Source organism: Nannobrachium achirus (assembly GCF_963921795.1).
Source record: "Nannobrachium achirus genome assembly, chromosome: 11".
Classification (NCBI taxonomy): Eukaryota; Metazoa; Chordata; class Actinopteri; order Myctophiformes; family Myctophidae; genus Nannobrachium; species Nannobrachium achirus.
The window spans coordinates 37,999,940-38,025,792 of record NC_137820.1 but is presented as its reverse complement, the minus strand read 5'-3'; the positions used below and the strand labels follow the sequence as shown (position 1 = coordinate 38,025,792).

The following is a 25,853-nucleotide window of genomic DNA, read 5'->3' as shown; positions in this document are numbered from 1 at the left end:
TTGTCAGGCTGACAAGCGGAGGTGGGTTAGCCAGAAGAGCAGAGGCAGCACTATTCGTCGCTGCCGGGGCAGAAACCTCTTATCTCCATAATACTAACCTTTGTGTGTTTTTTTCCCCCTATAAGTGAACGCCCTTACTTGATCAAACTACAGGGTCACACATAAGAATCAATATTGGCAGACCCGCAAGCGACACGTTTTCGAGCTTGTGGATTTGCTACTTTTGATTCTTTTGAATTTTAAAGGACAACTTTGTTTTTTTACAAGGGTTCATATTTTAAATTGTAATTAGAGAAGAAAAGATGAGTGTTAAAATGTTTTCATTTACTGCTTTCTATTGTTTTAGACATTTTAGCGATTTTCTATTTCAGTGGGTGTGGACATACAGTACACGTTTAAGTGGCTAAATATGTCTTTTTAGACACAATAAGCCAGCGATTTCTTTATTACTATTTACAGTAACACCAATAGCCCCCATATAGTCACATCTGCCAATGCAAGATTGTGGTGCATCTTGGGAATGGGCTTATAGTGTCTAAAAAAATACATATTTAGCCATTGTATGCACTTGCATCACTTGTACCCACTGAAATCAAAATCATCTTTTCTCTAATTACAATCTAACATATGGACCCTTGTTGTAAAAAAAAATAAGATATATCCTTTAATCCTGAAAAATAACAGTTTAGGACATACAAGGTTTCCAACCCTGACAGAGACGAATTGTTACCGGCTGTGCGACTCCTCTGTTACTTTAGAATAGAGGCTTTCTATTTTGACAGCTGACACTCCTGCAGGCAGCCTGCATCACAGAAAAACTATTCCGGAAACTGAGCAAGCTTGCAAAAAAGGAAACCGACGTATATAATGGAAGGAGGGAAAAAAACACCAAAAAAGAAAAACACCCCAGTAATGACACCAGCAATCATAGCTACCACCAACACAGCCCACAAAGAGTGAGTGTCTTATGGAACCAAAAACATGTTTCCAAAAGGGGAAATCTCTCCACAACGCTTTACATTTTACAACATAGACATTTAGCAGATGCTCCTATCCAGATATGACCTACAATAAACAAGCTAAATAATCAATAATAGAGAACGAGTGTAGTGCCTCAAGAAACTGGGATACCAGGTAAACAATGAACCTAACATTGTCTAAACAGCATGCTATCTAAATAACATTCTGTACATTGAAACTACTATACTATATCAGGTTAACAATGAACCTACGGTATAGCATCTGTCTAAATAACATTATTTAACAATTGTGGTAAAGAAAAACAAGTGGGTTCAAATCCATCGTGGTGCATCCACCTTTGTCAGGTTTCAGAATCAGATTACTTTATTAACCATTGTGTAATACACATTTGCTTTGGCATACTACATTTTTGCATTCAAATCAACATAAACAAAAAACAGACAAACACCAAACAACACCGACAGAACGCAACACGTAGTCACCACAGCAGCCATGGTATGTGTGTCTGCAAACAAACACAATTGGGCGTCACAAGGGGGGGGGGGGGGGGGGGGGGGAGTGGGACTGAGTTACTCAAAGTGGAGGGGCCCTAATTATTTTATACTTTAGCTATTGAAAAATAGCAGATATACAAGCTCACACGGCACCGAGCTTGTAGATCTGCTATTTTTGAAAAGTCGTGAAAATGTGTGCAAATCTTTGAATATATGTACTTTTTAAGCGAACATTTGTAACTCAGATTTTGCCTCTGGGGGTCCCAGGAACTAAATGTTTTGAGATGGGGATCCGTGGCCAAATACATTTCATTTTGGGGGTCCTTCACATGAAAATATTTGAGCACCACTGACATATACCACTGAAACATAGGTTTTTCAAAAAACCTTAGAAGACTTTTCAAAAATAGCAGATCTACAAGCTCGCAGCACGGCACTCGGTGCCGCGTTGTGAGCTTCTATATCTGCTATTTTTCAATTGTTAAAGCACAAAATGTGAGTGAATCCTTGTTCCCAGCAGGGCCCAGAATTTGGTGTGACGCCCCTGGGCCCGTGTTCAGGGGAGGGAAGCCGGGCGGTGTGGGTGATAATTGTCACTGCATGTAATCCTAAGGCCTGGGGAGCGGCACCTGTCAGCAGGGAGTTTTGGGGTGGTAGTTCTGGTCCATATTATAAGGAGCTCTTTCTCCTTAACGCTATGTCACCAATGAGCCCTTGCGCTCACAGCCGCTCAGCCTCTATTAGAGTTCTCAAATTCAGCCCGAGCCCGACCCGACCCGACCCGACGTTATCGGGCCGAGCCGGGCCCAAAAATTATAATAATTAGTCGGGCCGGGCCGGGCCCCGGGCTCCGTCACTCAAGCAGCAGAGAACAGGCGCATATCGCTGTCTGACTGTCTTCAGCGCAGCACTGCAGCCTGGCTAAGTTCCTAACCAATGGACCAAGGATAATAGGTGACGCATACGGAAGTATAGTCTATCAGTCTCATAGAGCAGTCTGGTTGTTGTGATGACGTCACAATCGAAACCTTTGGATATACGGAAATTCACAGCACAGCAGCGAGTCACCGTTAGCTCTGTGTTGAGCGGCTACGATGAAAGTTTCGAGCAGAGCTGCATGTTAAATTAAAAGGCAGCAGACAATTTCACAAGTTTGTAATAAGTATAAATCCAAGAAAACTAGTTTAAAAGCGGAACCAACCTGGATATTATTGACAAGGACTTAAGAGGATTGTATTACAACAACATCAACATGATCAACCTAAAAGCACCATACGTTGACATCCTCTTACCTTATAGAGACGATCATCTCCTCTGGTAAGATATTAATAATTCCATTATGCTTTCTGGTTAATCAAGTGTCCTTTGCTGCTGCTGTGTGCATTTATATTAAAGGGTTTACAGCCGCAGCGCGCCGCTTGTTGCCTGAGTTGTGTATGTTTAAGCATGGTGGTTAGGTGGTGTCGACCGTGTCGCGCACTTAACAACAGATCTGCAAGCCCAGAATGCAAGCTAGATGAACACGTTTTGGGTTTATAGATCTGTCGAGCCAGCTGCCTGTGTTTGATGCGTGACCGTTGAAAGGACGAAACATAAATCACGCAGGCAGCGACGGCAGGGGGAGAGAGGATGAGAGCTGTATGATTGAGATTGACTGTTGACAACAACAGGGATTTAACGTTAGCACATTTTGTGCAGAACCTTGCATGTTTCATGAACAATTTAACACGTGAAGTTGCCATTTCGCCAACTATTATATGTGCATTCTCTCACTGTTGTAATTTGAGACACTGGTGCTGCCAGCTGCCTACTGGCGAGTGGCGACGTTTCTTTTTTTCTCTCTCTCTCGGGCTTTCGGGTTTTCGGGCCGAAAATGATGATAATTGTTAGGGTCGGGCCGGGCTTCGGGCCGGCCCACTCGGGCCCAGTTAGGGCCGGGCCTTAATTTTCAGGCCCGTTGAGAACTCTAGCCTCTATCGCTAGTACTCACCAAAACAAATACCGATCTAAGATGCTGAAACGTCTAAAAATAGGACTACACTTTTTTGGCCAGAAAAGACAACATTTCAACAGAGGTTTTAGCTACTCCACACCGCCCTCTACAGATCTTGTCAATAGAAAATTCCATTGATCAGATTTTGCCTTCTGATTTTCTGGCTAAAATGTGTATTTTAGACATTAGGTGGGGGGCTCAGAGTGTTCCCACAAAGGAAAGTAGGCACATACAGTACTGGGTATGTACAGTGGCAAAATGTAGGCAAAATTGTATTTTTAATATTTACTACAGACGAGAGGGTGAGTAGCCTTTCCTTAGGCGCTCAACGGTGACATAGCGTTAGAAGGAAACTTCTTCTAACGCTATGGACCAGAGCTAGTTGGGCGGGAGGCCCTATGTCCTCCCAGTGGGGGCTCCTCACTGGAAGGTGAGTCAGTAGGACAGCAGTGACAAGACAGAAACGTGTGTGGGGAGGAAACAATAACTACATTTTCTACATGACATCTACTTGTCTTTTAATGTGACACACGTTGGAGTATACCTTGCATGAAACGTAGTATGCAAATAAAAGTATAACAGAAAGGATTTGGATCCAGCAGTGTGATTTCCTGGTTTGTATAGCGGTGGAAAGAAGAGGGGGAAAAAGGAGGGTTCAAGCTCACCTATACAGGACTCCCCATTGGCTGAGAACAAGCCGTTGTCATGGTAGCCATCACGACACTCGCAGTGGTACCAGCCCGGCAGGTTGACACACGTAGCTTTGTTGTCACACTCCACAAAGCCATCGGAGCACTCGTCTATGTCTGGAGACACAGAAAACATGGTGGGTTAGAGCATATTAATCATATTTGAGCTGGGGACCCCCCCAAAATAATATTTGAACTGGGGACCCCCCCCCCCCCCCCGACAATCACATGGAATGTACAAGGAGTTGAGGTACAGTATTACATTTAGTTTGTCTCGGTTCCACAGATACATATTGTTAAAAAGTCATTAACTTGTCACTTTAGAAATGTGCAGATACACACTAGACGAGAAAACAATGTTGCACATTAAGCTACCCCCCCCCCCCCCCCCCCCCCGCCCTTTTTAATTCCATAAAAAATGTTAAAACTAAAGCATTTCCAGCATTGATTGATTCATAATTCATATTAAAAAAAAAGAGAAAGAAAACGTGTCCAGCGTTCCAGACGATGCGGTCCAAAGGGTCCATCGATCCAAGCGGAGAAGGACATACATATCGATGAGAAGACAGATGCGGCATGAATGTTTCAAATGCAACCAGACTATTCTGGGAAGACACAGGGACTGAGAGACGATTTGTATTAGAAATGAGAGCCGGTTTGTATTAGAAATGAGAGACGGTTTGTATTACAAATGCCACAGCTATAGGCACAGCATGCACAGCACGCACACTCACAGGAGTGTCGGCAAACAAACGCACGGACACATTCGCCGGCTCAAATGTCTGTCTGTCTGTTTTACGGATTTAATGTAGGAGTCTCAGAAGTAACGTTGGAGAACCCAGACGTATCTCCAAATTTGGGCACTGCTTCAGCATGCGGCTGTTACCATGACGGCAACGCACGCGCAGTACCGTATCAGTGATGTCAGCTATCTCCAAATTTGGGCACTGTTTAGTATCAGTGATGTCAGCATGCGTGTATATCGGACCGACAGACATTCGGTCGTTTGACTCGTTTATTAGTAGTAGTAGTAGTAGTAGGATGTAGGATATGAATAAAGGGATATTACCTCGCGACCCACAAAAATGGATCCGAAACCCACTGTTTGCTCTATTGCAGTGGTTCTCAAAATGGATTTCAGGGACTCTGTGGGTTCCTTAATGAAGGTCTAAATTGAAGTCTGTAACTTAAACAACGTACACATGGAACCAAATGGACCCTAACAGGTCCATTTGGTTCCATTTGTACACTGTCAAAGTTAAGGGGAGACCTTCACATTTCAAAAGAACTACTGCTCTATTGCACAGGATGCATAGGACTGGGGGAGAGAAGTCTCTTTAAACAGCATTGTTTTATTTTATTTGTCTGATGAATATGAGATATGAAATATGAGAATGCTGAGGGCTGTGCTGTGCTGTGCTGTGCTGTGCTGTGCTGTGCTGTGCCGTGCCGTGCCTGACCTTCTCCCTGCCTGCCTCCAGTGAGATGCCCCCACAGAGCGGTCCAGGATGGCTGGCAGGCGCTAGTGGTCCCTCAGTCCCCCAGCACCAGCCAGGGCAATAATAGGATTAAGATCTATTGGCTAATGAGCCCGCAGTCCTTTAATAGAATTTCCCTGGCAGATTTACCATTGATCAAATGTCGCACAGATTAGAGCCTTATCTATTTAAGAAATACCCAGCAATTTGTCTGAATCCCCGGCACGAGTTCATGCAGACACGGCCGAGGAGAGGCCATGTATCATTTTTTTTTAATATATATTTTCCACACTGGCTGGGCTCAGTGCTGTGGTGTCTGATATAGACTTACTTTCATCATCAGTGATGGAAAAAGTACTTGCACGTTTTATTAAAAGTATCGATAGGGCAATGTAGAAATACTCTTGTTACAAGTAAAAGTCTGTATTGAAAATGTACTTGAGTAAAAGTACTAAAGTATCGGCATCAAATAATTGTAAAAATTGTACTTAAGTAACAGTACTTGAGTAAATGTGCTTAGTTACTTTACACCACTGCTTTCACATGTCCTCCGCCACCTCGTCATATTAGTTGTTTTGTACTGACAGCTGAAACACAAGCACTCTCATTCATGCCCCCCGCTCTTTAGCTTCCTGTGCGCCCCCCCCCCCCCCCCCCTCTCCGGTTTGCCTGACAGATCGTCCAGAGGGAGAGAGAGAGAGAGAGACTCTGAGAGAGATTATTCCGCAGTGTTCTCTGACGTTACTGCATGTAAACACTAGACTCCTTTACAGTGTACATTTCCACTGTGTGGACATCTCCCATACTCTGTCGTACGACGGCCACTGCGTGCCAAAAGCGGTCGATCCACTGTACAAGATCGGGGGAGGAGAGGAGAGGAGAGGAGAGGAGAGGAGAGGAGAGGAGAGGAGAGGAGAGGAGAGGAGAGGAGAGGAGAGGAGAGGAGATTCAAAGGCCGGGTGAAAAGCACAAATGGAATGTGTGCTGAGCTTAGCCTCAGGCATGTGCAAACAAAGACATCAAAGGGGGCTTGAGCCAATGTCCTTTTACCTGTCTGTAAAAAGTGCCCTCTCCAGACCATGAATAAGTACCGAAAATAAGTGACCTCCAAATCTCACAATGCGTCTGGAGAAGCCGCTGATCAGACTGCTTTGCTTGGTCCAGTGGATGGGAAATTTACATAAAAATAAAAATAAAACTCACTTGTTGATTCACTCGTATGCAAAAATGTGTTTTAATTGAAAAATAAAATACAAAATAAATGCTTCTCAGGTCAAATATTTATATGAGATTAAACATACGATTAATTTTGATTAATTAATTACAAAGCCTCTAATTAATTAGATTTATTTTATCGAGTCCCAGCCCTAAAATATATATATATATTTTTTAAATGGCAGATCTAGAAGCTGACAGCATGTCGCATCGCAACGCGCTGTCAGCTTGTACAGCTGCTATTTTCAACGCATATTTAGGCTCATGTAGCCTAGTTGTGTCTTTTGTTTTCATGTTTTCACGGACCCGGTTGCTTTATTTCTCTCGCAAAAGCTGGCAAACATGGTGGAAAGGCAGACAGACTGGCTCGGACCGAAAAACAGGTAAATCACTGGCAGACAGTGTATACAGATAGGCAGGGATAAATACTCTGCCAGCCAAATTGATACGGGTAGAAAGAGACAGATAGGGCTGAGTAAATGTGTCTCTCACACAGGAAAACACACACACAAGACTAGTAGTCGGGGGCATTAGGGATATTTCGTGCTAATCAGTCTACAAGCGCCACATTTTGCACAGATGTAGCCAAGGGCATGCTCTAATGATTTAGCTAGGGCGCCCGAGCTGCCGACCTTCGGGGTCGCCACAGCGGCCAAATCAAGTTGGGCTCCCATCGACTTTCTATACAGGAGGAAAATACCCCGAAAAGAATCTGCTTTAAGTAGGATGTGAGGGGTCTAATTAGGGGTTTGTCATGATGCAGAATCCATTGCAAGCATTTGTTTTGCACAAAAAACATTCCTTGGGCTATAAATGGCCCCAGAAAACGCCCACAAAAGTGTGAAAAGTGATGACTCATCACTTTTCACACTAAACCATCGCCCCAGACTATGGGCTTCTTAAGTCTGACATCATTTTGTAGGCGGAGGAGAACTTCTGGTGCCAACAAGGCACCAGCGCCCGTGAATCTTTTTACCATAAGCTAATTTTTCTTCTCCTTCTTGTTGACAGGAAAGTGGTAGAATTATACTTTAGTCGTTATTTTTGTCTGGGATCTGTTGAAATAGCGAGGGACACAGCACTGCTCATATTGACAATAAATCTGCTTGGCACCAGCGGGGGGTCTGACTACAAAATGATGTCACGGCTTAAGAAGCCCATAGAGCGTCATCAGGCTGATCTGGGCTGAATGGTGCTATAGGAGAGACTTAAATACATATTATTTAGGCTATATAGTTACCAGTGTTGCAAGACTTTTGTGAGAGAAATAAGCAACCAGGTTTATAAAAAATGTTATGGAATTTCTGATCTATACTAGGCTATACTGTAATATGCAAGATACCGATTGTACACTGTGTATGCATTTGAGTAAATACCAGTGGTCAGAGTTAGAGAGATCTGCGTCAGAACTGTCTCGCTTGAAATGCTATATTAAGAATGATGAAAAATGATGAAACATAATTATCTGGAAATGTCGCAATGACACTTAGAGATGAGAGGACAGACAGACTGAACAAATTAGGACATCAACACGGACTGCAGCATGAATTCTTATGATGATGATATTGAAACACTGCGCAAGTGGATGTGGAAGAATAGATTTCACTGCCGGACAGTATAAAAGCAAAGGACCAAGGAGCTACCAAGAAGTCATTCCTGCTGCATGCTTGTGTGCGTGCTAGATTAAACCTAGGATGTTGTAACATACAGTATGTATGTGTATCACATTTTGCATTGCATCATCGGATGAATGCATCACAAAAACAAGCTCAAAGAAATGACTATAATGTAGGTCACATGACCACTTTAACCCATTTTTATTTTTTATTTTGAAAATAGGTGATTTACAAGCTTATAGGTCTGCTGTTTTCAAAACAATTGTGGGAAAAATACAGAAAATGTGCGAATAATGTAATTTTCTTTAAACGTTTTAACAACAAAACATTTTTAGATTTGGGGGATCCGTGGACAAATACATATTCATTTGGAGGGTTTCTTTGAGATGAATATGTTTGAGAAGTCTGGTTTAAACAACAATAAGGAAGCAAGCCCGGATAAGCCATTAGACATTAGAAACAAAGCCCAAATAAGCAACTACACTTTACAAACAAGCCCAAATAAGCAACTACAATTTAGAAACAAGCACCCCAAAAAAAATTCAACCACCAATATTCACAAGCAACTTCACAGAAAAATCCAAACAAAACAAAACAAAGGACCAAAGTCGCTTATAATAATCAGCAACGCTGCCATAGACACCCCGAGTTGAAATACGGTGGGAGCTGTTGTTGTTGTTGTATTATGCAATTGTTAGGCAATGAAAACAGCCTCCCTTCTTTTGTAAACTGTGAGATGTCCCCCAGGGCTGCTACCTCCCACCTCCCTTCCTCTCACTCACAGGTAGTGAATATTTAAAACCACATTAATTCCTCACCCCCTGACAGCTCCCAAGATGCATCACTCCTTTCGCTCTGTCTCTCTCTCAAATGCACGCACGCACACAGGGGTGTCACACCAAATTCTGGGCCCTGGGTACAAGGAATTCACTGCGGGCCCCCCATGAATGTTAACTATTGAAAAATAGCAGATATACAAGCTCACAGCGCGGCACCGAGTGCCGCGCTGCGAGCTTGTAGATCTGCTATTTTTTTTAAATTGTGAAAATGTGTGAAACCTATGTTTCCATGTCAGTGGTGCTCAAACCTTTTCATGTCAAGGACCCCCAAGATGATATGTATTTGGCCACGGACCATTATCTCAAAATATTTAGTTCCAGGGACCCCCAGAAGCAAAATTTGAGTTACAAATGTTTGCTTAAGAAATATTCAAAGGTTTGCACAGATTTTCACGACTTTTCAAAAATAGCAGATCTACAAGCTCGCAGCGCGGCACTCGGTGCCGCGCTGTGAGCTTGTATATCTGCTATTTTTCAATAGCTAAAGTTACTAGGGCCCCTCCACCTTGGGCCCTAGTAACTCAGTCCCACTTTCCCCCCCCTTGTGACGCCCCTGCACGCACACACGCACATACAGTACACACGCACACCCAGTACACACGCACACACACTTTTTCGCTCCACGCCTACTACCCACAATGCCTGGGGGCCTGCCTGTGTGCCCGCTCAAACCCGACGCGGCGTGTTTAAGCACAAAGTGATTACGTATTCATTATTTATTTAGAGGGGGGTCCTCGGCAAAGCGCGAGCGCACTCCATCACCCGTAATTAGCTGTGTCTTAATTAGGCTCCCCGCTAATGGCCGGAGCCTGTCGTTTAAGCCTGAGTAGCAGGCCTGCTGCTGCTGCTGCTCGTGGCTAAATGACACATCTCCCAGGGATTGTTGCTGTGTAGCTCAGGCACGTGCACACATATACATCAAAGGGGGCTTGAGCCCCTGCCCTTTTATCCATTTGTAAAAAAAAAAATGCCCTCTCCAGACCATGAATGCAGTTTTCACTATGGTGAAAGTCCAAACTCTCCTGAACTTGAATACAGCATCTTATGTTGAAAGAATTGCTCTCTCTGTGTAGAAATCCATGCTGTTACGCCACAGTATTGACTTGATTATGCTTAGTTCAGTGTGGTATCAAGCACCAAAAATAGCCGACCTCCAAGCTTGGAGCTTGGAGGTCTGCTATTTTCGATATTTCCACCAAGAGGCCCTTTTAGAAATTTCAGCCCCTGCCTCTCTAACATTCTCTGCATGTCCCTGCTACGGCGGCTGATGTTGGAACTATTAGTGAAAAGCTGAACCGGAGGAACTACAAAGAGGAAATGAGACAAAACAAAACGCGGCTGTTCTAAAAGAGTAGGTGGAATGCCACCCCTGCTGTGCCTTCAGGTGACATGAGTGATTCGCTGACAGCGTGTTCCTTAATTCATACTTCGCGTCGTGTACCGAATATAGCCTCTCCTATACTTTATTATCCTCTTCTCTACTCCTCTCCTCATCTTCCCTTTTACTCTCCTCTCCTCTCCTCTCCTCTCCTCTCCTCTCCTCTCCTCTCCTCTCCTCTCCCAGTGGTTTAAAGTGACTAAGTACATTTACTCAAGTACTGCACTCAAGTACAACTTTGAGGCATTTTTTACTTTCCTGGAGTATTTCCAATTTCCAGTAGTTTTACTTGTACAGTATATGGGTGCCCTCACACCAAAATACCTATGAGTGTGGAATCCGCGTTCCGCCAATGCATTTCAATGATAAGGGAGCGTTTTTTGCAGAAATCCTCTGCTGGCATGAAACCGCTTCACTCTCATTGAAATGCATTGACGGAACGCGGATTCCACTCTCATAGGTATTTTGGTGTGAGGGCACCCTATAAGCATATTGTACTTTTTACTCCACTACAATTATATGGAACCTTGAGTTACTAGTTACTTTGTAGATTTGGATTATTATAACATACTGTACATTAACCACTCCAGCCCTACATGTATATATTTTTTGCCAATTGAAAATAACAGATTTACAAGCGCACAATGTGACGCATTGCTGACAACCTTGTGAGCTTGTAGTTCTGCTATTTTGTTAATCTTTTACAGATCTTTTACTAAGCATATTTTGCCAATACTTTTTGTACTTTTACCAAAATAAATGTTTAATTGTAAGAGAGTATTTCTACGTTACAGCATTGATACTTTTACTCAAGTACAAAAGTACTGTTCTGATACTCTCCTCTTCTCCCCATTCAGCCTCCCATTCATCCTTCTCCTTGTTTTCTCCACTAATCACCTTTTTGCTCCCCCCCCATCTGTCATCTTTTCTCTTTACTTCTGATTCTCTCCCCCTGACATTCCATCAGTTCACTCCATCCTCTTCATTTGTTCTTCCTCTCTCTCTCTCTCTCTCTCGCTCTCTCTCTCGCTCTCTCTCTCTCTCTCTCTCCCTCTCATCCTCCGTTCTGCAACCAATGTAATTATACAGTTTAGCATTTCCCATTATTACTTTCCCATTTCAATCTGACACTTTGTTTTACATTTCAGTTTAGCTTTGATTAGTTTTCAAACTAGGTTTGCTAGTTTCTTATTTTTTTTTTAATAATAAATATATAATATGGGGTACAAAGATATTTCATGTAGGGCGAAAATGGAAAAGGTGTTCGAGTGGCGCAGTGAAGTACCAGCCCGCCACTGCAGAGGTTGTGGGTCCGAATCCAACATGGTGCGTCTCGTTTTGTGGTGGAAAAAGTACTCACATTTTTTACTTGTAATACTCTGTTACAAGTAAAAGTCAGGAATTCAAAATGCACTTGAGTAAAATTACGAAAGTTTTGACATCAAAATGTACTCAAAGTACCAAAAGTGAAAGTACAAAATGTTTCAAAATAGCCATTGGTAGAAAATAATGGCTAAAGTGGTTCATGTATGTTTTATAAGATTATAATTTATAACTGCAAAGTAACTAGTAACTAAAGTTTTCAAATAAATGTAGTGGAGTGAAAGTACTACAATATTTGGTAGAAGTAAAAGTACTGGAAATGTATACTCAAGTAAAGTACATTACTTAAGTACATCTACTTAGTTACTGTACATCACTGACTGTCTGTATGAACCTGTGTCCAGGGGAGGGAAGCAGGGAGCGCTGTGAGCTTGTATATCTGCTATTTTTGAAAAGTAATGAAAATGTGTGCAAATCTTTGAATATAATGTATTTTTTAAGTGAACATTTGTAACTCAAGTTTTGCTTCTGGGGGGTCCCTGGAACTAAATATTTTGAAATGGGGGTCCGTGGCCAAATACGTGTCATTTTGGGGGTCCTTCACATGAAAAGGTTTGAGCACCACTGACATAGAAACATAGTTTAAAAAAGAAAAACAAATTCAAAGACTTTTTCAAGATTTTTCAAAAATAGCAGATCTACAAGCTCGCAGCACGGCACTCGGTGCCGCGCTGTGAGTTTGTATATCTGCTATTTTTCCAATAGTTAAACGCGTAATAATCTGTCTAAATGGGTTAAACCAAATACCCCTATGAAGAACATTCATGGGGGGCCCGCAGTGAATCCTTGTACCCAGGGCCCAGAATTTGGTGCGACACCCCTGTAGGAGGTAGACTATACCTGTACATCTTTAGTTTAGTTTTTTTTTAGTTTATTTGATCATCATATTTCATACAGGTCATACATTCATATAATCATTGTTACAGGTGATCAAAAGGAATAGGCTGAAGCTAAAAGCTTGTGATTGCCTATCCTACATGTTCATGAATTAAGACATTGATTAGTTATAAGTGTTCAGATTATTATTATTATTTTTTTTCAAAACAAAAAAAGAGAAAGAATCCTCACTAGCAGGTCAGTCAGTAGGATACAACAGGCAGCAGTCACTGCTGTTGTATCCTACTGAGGAATCATAGACATAAAGATTACATTGGGGAGAAAAAGGGGGGAAAAAAGAACAGAAAAGCTACTAGTATAGAGCCCTGAAGGACTCCGCTCAACAACATAATGGGGTTTAACCCTCTTCTGCATGCCGCGGTCAAGATTCTTTATTGCGACCACATCGCATTTACTATAAAAACCTGCAGATCCTGTGCGTGCGTGTGTCAAGTCACAGTGCGTGACACCTCATCCCAGCTCACCCCCCCCCCCCCCCCCCCCCCCCCCGCCCAAAAGAAAAAAGAAAAAAAAAACATCAAGAGCTGGATAAATAAAACTCATTCAATGCTTCATCAAAGAAGCCCATTCTGTACCAGGTCCAGGTTTGGGAGAATATTACGTGCTGTAAAAATTGCAACCCTAAGAAAAACAAAAAAAGACCCACATTTCGCTCACGTATATAAACAGAATATATGTCTTTTAGATGGCTGTACTTTATGAAGCAATCATCTCGGGAAGAAGAAACGAACGGTGGTAAACAATCATGACTCGAGAGAGCGAGAGTTTTTTCTTTCTTTCTTTCTTATTTTTTTTTTGTCGACCAATAAAATATCAATTTAGACAGTGTAGGTGTAATGTGCCGGAGAGCTGTGATAGCTCTTCCTTCAACACTTCCCCTTCAGGATATTAGAGTGTGCGTGCACGCGTGTGTGTATGTGTGTGTGTGTGTGTGTGTGTGTGTGTGTGTGTGTGTGTGTGTGTGTGTGTGTGTGTGTGTGTGCGCGCGCGCTTGCTTGTGTATAGAATCTAAATGGCGTCATTAGCTGCGAACATAAAACACCCCTTCATCTCGCTCTCCTGTCCTTAAAGGACGGTGAATGAAAAAAACGGTGATTTAGTGCTGCTGATTAATACCCTGCCAAGCCCGAGGAACCCGAGAATTTTGGGATGTCCCTCCCTGCCACGCCCGAGGAACCCGAGAATGGCCGCCATTTTGATTTTTTTTTTTTTTGATTTTTTTTTTTTTTTTTTGGACCCCAAAAACGTTAGTAGGCATGATAGCGATCGCGAAATTGCTTGTTTAACCCCCATACAACCCCCATACAACTCAGGTAGCAGACCTCCAAGCTCACAACAGTGTAAAACATAGTGGCTGCTATCTCATGAATGCCTGAACGGATTTCCATTCGGATTCTTTTGTTTGAAAGCTGTGAGCAATGTGGACACACGTGGTGCATTATCTAGGCATGGGTGTGCATGATCCGTGCACTATGAATTACATGGAAGTCTATGGAGACAGTTTGGCAGGATTGGAGTACGAAGGTATTGTTAAATGGCAGCAAATGAGTTAAGACACCGCTTCCTCAAACCTCTGGTTCGGGGCTACCAGAGGTCCAAAGATGAACCTTTACGGGTCTGTAACACTGAGAAGGTACAGAACAGAAGTGGAACCAGTTATCTTTTTATTCTTTGAGACCCTGATCTACACTGTAAAATTCTCAGTGCTTATTTAACTCTGAGTGTGTACAAATAGAACTAAATGGACTCATTTGATATAAGAACAGGCACGTGCACACATAGACATAACAGGGAGCTTGAGCCCCTGCCCTTTTACCCGTCTGTAAAAAGTGCCCTCTCCAGACCATGAATGCAGTTTTCACTATGGTGAAAGAAATGCAAATGCCCTCTTTGCATGCCATAGGCCTACCTGAAGGCAGCATTCAAGACAATTGCCTTGTCCAAACTCTCCTGAACTTGAATGCAGCTCTTATGTTGAAAGAATTGTCCTCTGTGTAGAAATCCATGCCGTACGTCACATCTCCAGTATGCACTTGATTATGCTTAGTTTAGTGTGGTCTAAAGAACTGAAAATAGCCAACCTCCAAGCTTACAACGTGTCGCAGCGCTATTTTCAATATTTTCACCAAAAGGCCCTTTTAGAAATGTTAGCCCCTGCCTAACATTCTCTGCACGTCCGTGTATACGAATACACATAGATGGATTGTTAGCTGTGTCCACATTATGACCACTGATATGCTCTAAAAGCGTATTCCACTACATCTTCAAGTACAGCGTACTCATGAGTAAATGTACTTTACTTAACTGTACTGCTGTCCAGCAGAGGTGGACAGAGTACATACAGTACTCAAGTAAATAAAAAATTCAAAAGCACTGAATGAAGAATTGTCAGAACTTTTCACAATTTCTAAGATTTTTTTTTTTTTTAAATAGACCTTCAACAAGCTTACAACATGTTTGAAATTAAGCTTAAGTGGTTCAATTATATATTGTTGTAAGTTTGGGAACGTGCCATGTGACCAGGATGTAAACTAAAGACACATGGAGGGGCGGACAATCCTTTTTCTTTCACCAGTAAAAGTTTTTTATCTGCGATTATCCGTTCTTTAGGTAGGGTCCGTAGGATTACTGCATTTTTGGTACGTTTTGACAAAAATGCAGTAATCCTTTTTTTGTATCTCATTCCTCAGACAAAAAAATAATATAGTCAATTTACCCCCATTGATTCCGGATGGGCGGATGGACCCAAAATGTATAATCAATGGGGGTACATTGTTGGTATTACATTTTTTATTTATTTTTTGTCTTAGGAATGCAACAAATACAAAAAACTATTATTGAACTCCAGTCTCCATGGCATGAGTATTCAATAGAAAAAAGTCATTTTGGGGGTACAGTACTTGATGTACTTAGTTACTGCACACCACTTCTGTCCACCACTGCTGGCCAGTACTTCAAATCAATCCGCTCTCCTCCCTTCCCTTTTGGAAGACACAGTGAGTGAGGGCAGACAAGGACAGGGACAGCGAGAGGCAGCCATTAGACGCCGAAATGACAGCACAGATGAAGGGACGTGTAAAGTGTAAACCTGTTGGCAGGATATCTAACAGGGCTCATGAAGGACTTTCACTAGCTGTGAAAGCTAGAGCCATAATGAGCAGGGAAACAAAGGGAGGCACATACCGGCCATCCCAAAACCATTCATCTCCCAGGAACAGCTCAGCAATTTAGTCAATAAACACACATCAAAAGGGGCAAAAGCGGGGCTTTTCTTGGAGGAAATATTTCCAATTATTTCAAGCAGGTTACTGCAGCATGCAGGCAGGCGGAGAAGAATCTCTGTTGTCTAGCAAGGAGTGCATTGCGATTCGGGCTCGGCTAATGGTCTCATTTTGGCTGTTCATCTAACTGCGCTTTGTACTGGTGGCCTCGAAGAGAAATCGGCATGCAGCAAAGTAATACAATTAAAACTGTTATTGGAAAATGATGCTGTCCATTCAAAGTGGATCTTGTAAGAATGAGTTTATTGTGCAACAGCACAAAAGGAGGGGCACATTGGGAGGAGGATGCTGAAAATGGAAATGGCTGAAATGAATGCCATACTTCATCATACAAGAGTCACACTAAAGTACTGAAAACAGAGGATCTACAAGCTCAAAACACGTCCCATCGCGAAGCATTGTGAGCTTCAAGATCGTCTGTTTTCACTAAATAATAATAATAATAAAAAGGAACGGTTTTGGTCATACAAGGTTTCCAACCGACAGTGACGATTTAACCAAACTCTGAAAGAAAACCAGTGCCTCACGGCGAAGGATTCTCATGGCATTGGCTGTAAGAGGTCAGCCATCTATGACAGAGTCTGTTTGTCTGTCTGTCTGTCTGTGTGTCGAGAGCTAATCTCTGCAAACCGTTGGTCCAGTCAGGGCCACACTTTGTATTCACGCTGCCAGTCGGCCACAGAAGTACCTCCACTATGATTCATTTGATTTGTTTTACATTTTCAAAAGGGGCTCTGAGCACGATGAAACCTTGCCCCAAGGTTTCAGCGGGACAAAATTGCCTCCCAAGGACAATTAAAACAGTGGTTGAAAGATGACCAGACATGCAGACGAATGACCACAGGCTGGTCAAATGAAGACAGAGATCCACAAAGGAGCCACACCGTTTCTATGTGGATCCCAAAGTGCGTGTGAATGTGTGCGTAAATGGGTGAAGTACATTGTAAAGTGCTTCGAAAAGGGTTCGGAAAGACTAGAAAAGTGCTGTATAAACACAGTCCATTTACCATTTTAATGTCCTAGTTTTCACCCAAACTCCCCCAGGTCATATAACACGAGAAACGCACATCCATTTTCTAAAACCAGAAAATACGAACGGGGAAAGAAAAGAGCTAAAATGGAAACCACAATTGGCCCGCTATCGTTTTACTCATACTCATACTATCCTCATCCACAGAAAGAAAGAAACAGTGTGCCGTGGGGGGAAGGGGGGGAGGGTGGGGGAGTGTCAAGCGTGGAGTGGGTTTGTGGTGCGCGCTTATATGACCTCACCCCTTGTACATTTATATCTGTTACTGCGGTGTGAGAAGCTGCAGCATGCCACTGTGCAAATGCATAATTCATGTGGTGCCAGACCTCTTCTATGTCTGTCTGTCTGTCTGTATGTCTGTCTGTCTGTCAGCATGTCCCCATGCCCTCTCTGCCCGTCTCTACTGGAGGAGAATGACAAGCCAGGAGCCAGTGGTGGAAAAGGGGGGGGGGGGGGGGGGGGGGGGGGGGGAATGTTTTAAGTAATCACTACTGCAAGTCCGGTAATCAAAGTTGACTTGAGTAATGTATGTTTTGTAATAATAATTCACATATACAAAGAGTGACTCAAGTTGTAAAATAATTGTAGTGGAGTAAAAGTAAATGTATTGACAAGTAAGACGCCTCAGGGCGACAGGCGAGGTCACGCCATGTCTTGGCCATCTGGTACCCCTGGTACCCATATATGGAGATCCATGGAGATATGCTGTGAGACCCCAAACATGCTTACTCAGTTATTCGTTATGTGAAAATCCTATGACGTCTATCACATCTGACATCATACATACAATCCCATTTATGCCCATACAGTACATGGAGATCCCTGTCTGAACCAGCCACACAGATATGGGCTTAATATTGATGACTTCAGGGATCTCCAAATATGGGCATAAAAGGGATTCTGTTAGAGTGGTTCCCATGACATCACAACATACAATCCCTTTTATGCCCATACTGTACATGGAGATCCCAATCTGAACCAGCCACACAGATATGGGTCATGTCTTGGCCATCTGGCCAGTGATGTATATCGATGACATCAGGGATCTCCATATACAGCATGGGCATAAAAGGGATTCTGGGGAATAGCCATATATACTTTGATGTGTCACGGTGATGTCCTATGATGTCACAGTGATGTGTCAGGGGAACCACAGTGTCAGGCGTGTCAGACAGAGATACAGACAAGATGTGCCGGTTTCCATAGTTAACTGCGACCTACGGTCGCAATACGTTAAAGGAGTAGTTCACTCCCAAAATGATTTTTTTTCTATTGATTAGTCATGCCATGGAGACTAGAGTTCAATATTTTTTTTTGTTTTTTGTCGCATTCCTAAGACAAAAATGTGATAACAATAAATTTACCCCCATTCATTCCGGATGGTGACCCGTTTCGAAACGGGTCACCATCCGGAATCAATGGGGGTAAATTTACTCGAATCAAATTTTTGTCTTAGGAATGTGACAAAAACCAAAAAATATTATTGAACTCTACTCTCCATGGCATGACTAATCAATAGAAAAAAAGTCATTTTGGGGGTGAACTACTCCTTTAAGTCCAGTACTTGAGTAAATGTAATGAGTTACTTTCTACCACTGCCAGAAGAAACATAAGCCCGGCTTATTCTGCGTACGACGGTGTTTGCGCGCCGGAAATAGCTGACCTGCACTCGATCGGTATAGATTGGCATTTATTTATTTATTTTTCAGACAAGCGACAGTGCATAAATTAGGCGATAATACAGACACAAGTCACAGAGTTACACACTACTCACAGTCACACTTTGTGTATAAACACAGAAGACATTGTGCACACAGGCAGGCAAGATGCACACATACAGTACACATACATACATACATACATACATACATACAGTACATACTGTACATACGGGAATCAGTCTGTCTGTCCGTGCGCACGCGTGCATTTTTCAACAGCTTCTCTCTCTCTCTCTCTCTCTCTCTCTCTCTCTCTCTCGGAGTCAGAGTGACAGGCCTGGGCTGCAGGAGGAGTGGGTGAGTCCCCAGAGAGCTCTCTAAGAGCTCAGAGGGTCCAGGGACTGTGTGTGTGTGTGTGTGTGTGTGTGTGTGTGTGTGTGTGTGTGTGTGTGTGTGTGTGTGTGTGTGTGTGTGTGTGTGTGGGGAAGGGGGTGTCTCGGTGAAAGCTTTTCCATGTTCCATCCCCCCATCCTCCGTCACCACTACCTACCCATCTGCCAACCCACCTCTGACCCCCTCACCTCCTCGCATCTCTCCTCTCCTCTCCTCGTCCCTCCCTCCGTCCGTCCAACCACCTCCCGTTCTGTCTGTGCACTGTATCTTGTCTTGTTTCTTCCAGCCCACCCCCCAGCAGCCCCCTGTCATTCTTCTCCCCCTCCTCCCCGCCTCTATCCTTACTTACTTGGCATTCCGTTGCTGTCGGGCCGAAACCTCGTATCTACATAATGTCAACTTTTTGGTATGTGTTTTCGTAAACTCTTTGAACGCCGGTGACGAGTAGTGAAAATAGCCGATCTAGAAGCTCACAACGTGCCGTGAGAGCTTGTAGATTGGCTATAAAAAAAAAAACATGGCCGTCCGCAGAGCACAACGTCGCCTCGACGCAAACAAGGAAGTGTTGATCAAATAGAATCCATATTTGGCTTCAAATGTTTTCAAAAACATTCTTGAGAGCAATGTTTAGTTCTAAATGTCGCGTGTGTTTGTTTACATGGCTGACATGTTGGATGCAGCACAAGATTCACGCAGTACAGCCTCAGTGCAGCAGGTGTGCTGAGCCTTTGATTAGGCAGCGGTCTGTTATCAAGCGGAGCAGTCTGTTATCCAGAAATATCAGACCGCTGATTTCAGCGATTGATCAATCAGAATCAAGCATTCAAACAAGCCGTGCAATAAATGGACATACATGGTTTCCACCTGACTGCAGCGATTTGTCACTTTTAGTGCACGTCTTCATCTCCTCCCCTGTTCCTTTCTCTTTCCCCTCTTCCACTCTCTCTCGTATTCCATTCCTGTCCTCCTCTCCTCCCCCTTCCTCTCCACCCTCCCTCCTCCACCTCCACCTGGGCCATAGCAAGGGACTGCCGTCTTTAGTTTAGTCCCTCTCTCTCCCGCTGGATTTCTGACCATTCCCGCAATGGTCTCATCCTGTACTGCCCACAAGTTGATTGTTGACCGCCTGCTCCCGTCCACAGTAAGGTCTAAAGCAGGGGTCTTCAACGTTTTCAGGCCAAGGACCCCTTAGTTGAGAGACAGATGTAGCAGGGACCCCCACAACCTTATCATAGATTCCATATAGTTTCATCGTTTGACAGCACAAACATCAGTGTATTTTGGATTCATGTCAATTTGAATTTCCAGATATTTAACCACTTGAACCGTCAATACTTATAAAACTTGACCTTTCACTCTGTACTTAGTCTGCTCTTTTTCCCCTCTACGCCAAAGCACTTCGCCTTGCGCTGCAAGGCGTTGTGAGCTTGTAAATCTGCTATTTTTGGTTAAAGTTCTCCAAATATGGACACTAGGGTTCAAGTGGTTAATATAAAAATGGAGGGACCACACAAATATTTGGAGGACCCCCTGTAGTAACTCTGAGGACCCCCTAGGAGTCCCGGACCTCCTGTTGAAGACCCCTGGTCTAAAGGAAGACTGCACCCATTCCCAACCTATCTTCAAATAATTGGTCCACACTTAATGTATACTGTAGGTACCATTTCTGTCTACTCTGCCAAGCATATTTAACCAAACTACTAACCACTGCCAGCAACATAGTGCTTTTCAAGTAGTCACAGAATATTGTCATAATTATTTTTCGATCGATACCCCGATCAACCAAAAAGCTTTCTCTGCTTTTGCAAAAAAAAAACAAAAAAACAAAAACGCAACTCATTTGAAGTGGACAATTCTGTGTAAATATGAACAGGAAGCGGATTGAGCGGTGTTTTTTGATGACGTCCATACGCGACTATACATTTGAAAGATAGAGGCTCTCGGGTCAGTAAATAATTCACAACAAGTGTGAATTATATATTATTATATATAATAGATTTCGCTTTATTTTCTCCTCAGCATTATCGGTGACGTCACCACCTCAGCAAGGCTAGTCTGCAAGGAGCAAGCTCGTATAAAAGGACTGTCATTCTTCTCTAGTATGGACACGTTGGTGTCTCTTCAGGCTACTTAACACACTGAAACCCTTGTCACACTGTTTACAGACAAATGGTTTTTCTCCACTGTGGATACGCTGGTGTGTCTTCAGGGTACCTAACTCACTGAAACCCTTGTCACACTGTTTACACACAAAGGGTTTTTCTCCTGTGTGGACACGCTGGTGTGTCTTCAGTCGATCTAGCCGATTGAAACTCTTGTCACATTGTTCACAGATGAGGGGTTTTTCTCCTGTGTGGACATGCTGGTGTGTCTTCAGGGAACTTAACATACTGAAACTCTTGTCACATTGTGTACACACAAAGGGTTTTTCTCCAGTGTGGGTACGCATGTGTGTCTTCAGGTTGCCTAGCTGACTGAAATCCTTGCCACATTGTTTACAGTGGAAGGGTTTTTCTCCACTGTGGATACGCTGGTGTGTCTTCAGGGAACTTAACATACTGAAACCCTTGCCACAATGTTTACAGTGGAAAAGTTTTTCTTTGGTGTGGACATGCTGGTGTTTCTTCATAGTCGATGCCTCAGTGAAGCTTTTATCACATATGAGGTTTTCGTTCCTGTGTAAGTCATCAGATGTTTCTGTACTTCTCCTGGTTGAGATGAAGTCCTCACATGATCTTGGTTGGTCTGTGTCTCCTTGTTCCTGGCTGGTTACAAAGGAAGATGAGGGGAGCTGTCCATTGCTCATCATTTGACAGTAGAGGTTGTTGTGGCTCCTCTTCATGTCTTCGTGGAGGAGGACCTGAGATGTGAAGGTGTATGGAAACTCAGAACAGGAGACCTCCGTCTTGAAAGATTGGTTCATGGATTGGTTCATGGACACCGCTGCCGGTACTTGACTGTTAATCGGAAGGCGTTTCTTTGTCTATTGCGGGCCGGAAAGATTTGGTTTTGATATATTCTCTGTGTCCCCCTCAGACTAAATGTGATGTTTAAAACTGTGTCACATCTTATTCAGGCTGACCAGAGCTCTGGTCTGATGTCACAAAACACAAACCATTGACATCATTCCTAACAACACCGATTTACACAAACATAGTCTTGATTCATCCATCAGTATCTTTGGCATTTTTTGTCTTCCCACATTTCTCACTTAATATGATAATAACTGTTGAACTTAGCAGCTAGACTTAATTAGTCTGGTTCCCAGGACAACCAATTCAAAACAATAACAAATGGGTCTATGTTTTGTTACTACTAGTTACGATAGCAAGTGGTCCATAGGACTTCCGCCTTCCTCCAATCAGGATAGAGTGGGGGCCTTCCTCCAATCAGGATTGAGTGGGGGCGGGCCTTAGGCACACCAACGCCCACCCCCACTCGATCATGATTGGAGGAAGACCCCCACTCGATCCTGATTGGAGGAAGGCCGTCACCTACGGGGAAAACTGAAACTGCTTTATTCTCCTCATGGGGGATAGGGCGGAAGTCCTTATATGGACCAAATACTCTTACTGTAGTAACTAGTACTATCAGAACAAGAGACCCATTTTGTTATCGTAATCGTAACTACTAATTGAAGCCGAGGCCGAATTGCACGAAAGAGCCCTGACAAAGTTTGGATTCTCCATATGCAGAGCTGTTGTCTGACATCAGGGTCTTCCGGAATCGGCACTGTGTCTGCAGAGATCTCCATATATGGGCATAAAATGGACGCAGATCGTGACTACTAATTGAAGCCGAGGCCGAATTGCACGAAAGAGCCCTGACAGCACATGGTTGGTTCTACAGACTCCAAATTTCACACGCAGATAGCTCAGACCGTTGCCTACTTTCTTAGCTATGCCTCGACCCGACCCGATATGCGGTTTTCCGGAACCAACGCGGTTCGGAATCTCCATATGCGGAGTCCTGACTACTAATTGAAGTCAATGGACGCGAATCCGAATTGGCCCGAATCGCATGAAAGAGCCCTGACAGCACATGGTTGGTGCTACAGACTCCACATTTCGCACGCAGATAGCTCAGACCTTTGCCTACGTTCTTAGCTAGGCCTCGACCCGACCCGATACACAGTTTTTCGGATCCGGCACGAAAGGTTTGGAATCTCCGTATGCGGAGATGACTGACATCGGGCCGTTCCGGAGCAAGCGCTGACTCATTGTGACATCACTGTGAGTGTGTATGTCTGTATGTATATATGTATTATGTATGTAATCCGCGTATCTTGAGAACCGTTCGTCCCACCAGCTTCAAATTCAGCGCGCGTGTTCCCTGCCGCAGCAGGTAGTGCAGTGCCCAGCCTCGACCCGACCCGATACGCGATTTTTCGGAACCCAGCGCAAAAAGTTTGGATTCTCCGTATGCAGAGCTGTTGTCTGACATCAGGGTCTTCCGGAATCGGCACTGTGTCTGCAGAGATCTCCATATATGGGCATAAAATGGACGCAGACAGACAGAAACAAATATATCCATATATGGGCATAAATGGACTCAGGCAAACAGATGGTCAAAATGGATCCTATGACAACAGGTATAATGGGGTTTGCATTACACAGAATTCGGCACACGCGTTCCCCTCCGCAGCAGGGAGTGCAGTGCCCGGCCTCGACCTGACCTGATATGCGGTTATCCGGAACCAGCGCGAAAGGTCCGGAATCTCCGTATGCGGAGCTAATGTCTGACATTAGTGTTTTCCAGAACCGGCACTGTGTCTGCAGAGATCCCCATATGGGAATAAATGGACGCAGGCAGACAGATACAGATATCTACAAATATGGGCATAAATGGACACAGGCAAACAGATGGTCAAAACAGGTTATGACAACAGGTATAATGGAGTTTGCATTAAAGGGTGGGACATTCATTCCGTATTTACATCGTTCCCGAGTATGCCGGTCCTCGACTAGACGCTCGGCCGACTGTCAGGCAGATACAGAGATCTCCATATATGGGCATAACCTGGACGCAGTCAGACAGATATCTCCATATATGGGCATACATGGACACAGTCAAACAGATGGTCAACACGGGTCCTATGACAACAGGTATAATGGGGATTGCATTAAAGGGCGGGGCATTCATTCTCTATTTACATCGTTCCCGAGTTGGCCAGGTCGCCGACTAGACGCTCGGCCGCCCAAAGGGCGGCCGAGCTTCTAGTTATTTTAATTAAATTAAATCACTTAACCTACCTTTAATATTGGTCCTCACTAATGCTCATTATAATGACACTATTTCCGTCTACTAACTCTGTGTGAGCAGCCTACCACTAATTACCAGTGGCATCATCGGTAGGCATGTTTGGTCATTGTGGGCTCGCTGAAAGGCGAGACCAGTATGTTATACCAAAACTTTATAGACCAAGGTTATTCTCCTAAAAAAAATTACCAACAGTACAAAGGCAGGGCCCTTAGCCAATGAGGAGCAGGGTTCTTGGTGACATCATCACCAACAAGTGTAACCTGATATAAATAACAACACCCACATGAAATCTTTTGTAGTATGTTCTCCCAAATCATTAGATACTAAAGTACAGTATATAAAGTATATAAAATGTAGGAGTCTCAGAAGTAATGTTGGAGTGCCCGTTGGGCAGATTTTCATGCCAATATGTTGGAGTGCCTGTTGGGTAGATCTTTGTGCCCATACATGGTGTTCCATGCAAGACCACACTGTTTCACACTGAGATTCCACACTGTTACGGAGAAAAACTGTGTATCGGGTCGGGTCGAGGCCTAGCTAAGAACGTAGGCAAAGGTCTGAGCTATCTGCGTGCGAACAGTATTTCTAGTTTCTGATATATTTTTATTTATTTTTTTAAATCAATGCAACAACAATGGCTTATATTTCAGCATGGTGACTCTCCAGGAAGAGAAATGTTATTTTTCTATCAACTCATTCACTGCCAAGCACATTTAACCAAACTACTAACCACTGCCAGCAACATAGAGTTTTTCAAGTAGTCAGAGAATATTGTCATATTTTTCGATCGATACCCCGATCGACCGAAAAGCTTTCTCTGCTTCTGCGAGAGAGAGAAAGAGAAAAAAAAACTTGACTCATTTGGCCATTGAAAACTCCACTGTTTGTTTAGCGAGACACATACATGTAGCGAGACACGGAAGTGAGAAGAGGACGATTCTGTGAAAATATAAACAGGAAGCGGATGGAGCAGTGTTTTTTGATGACATCATTTCACTGGTGATCCTAAGAGCCATACTTTAATGTAGAGGTTCTCAAACGTTTTCAAGGACCCCCAGTTTTGGTATGGACGGTCCCCCATAACTCTGCAGAGTGTACAAATGGAACCAAATGGACCATTCAGTTCCATTTGTACACCCTTGGAGATACAGAACTGTAACTTCCATTTGGCTCTTAGGCTAGGGCTCCACCAAAAAGACGGCGTAGTGCTGGCATCGGACAGCGTAAAAAAATGAACCAGGGCTTATTTGAGCGTCCGAAGTTGAC

At 43.5% G+C, this 25,853-nt stretch overlaps 1 protein-coding gene across 1 annotated transcript in view; it reads right to left on the bottom strand.

Annotated features, from left to right (window-relative positions):
• The window catches only part of nell2a (neural EGFL like 2a), a gene marked incomplete at both ends in the record, with an annotated part of 221,277 nt that overhangs the window by 25,548 nt on the left and 169,876 nt on the right, over positions 1 to 25,853 (bottom strand). Inside the window, one exon of the mRNA XM_080737060.1 lies at positions 4,134 to 4,274. Coding sequence (XP_080593186.1) covers positions 4,134 to 4,274 — 141 coding nt within the window. The remainder of the gene's footprint in view (positions 1 to 4,133; positions 4,275 to 25,853) is intronic.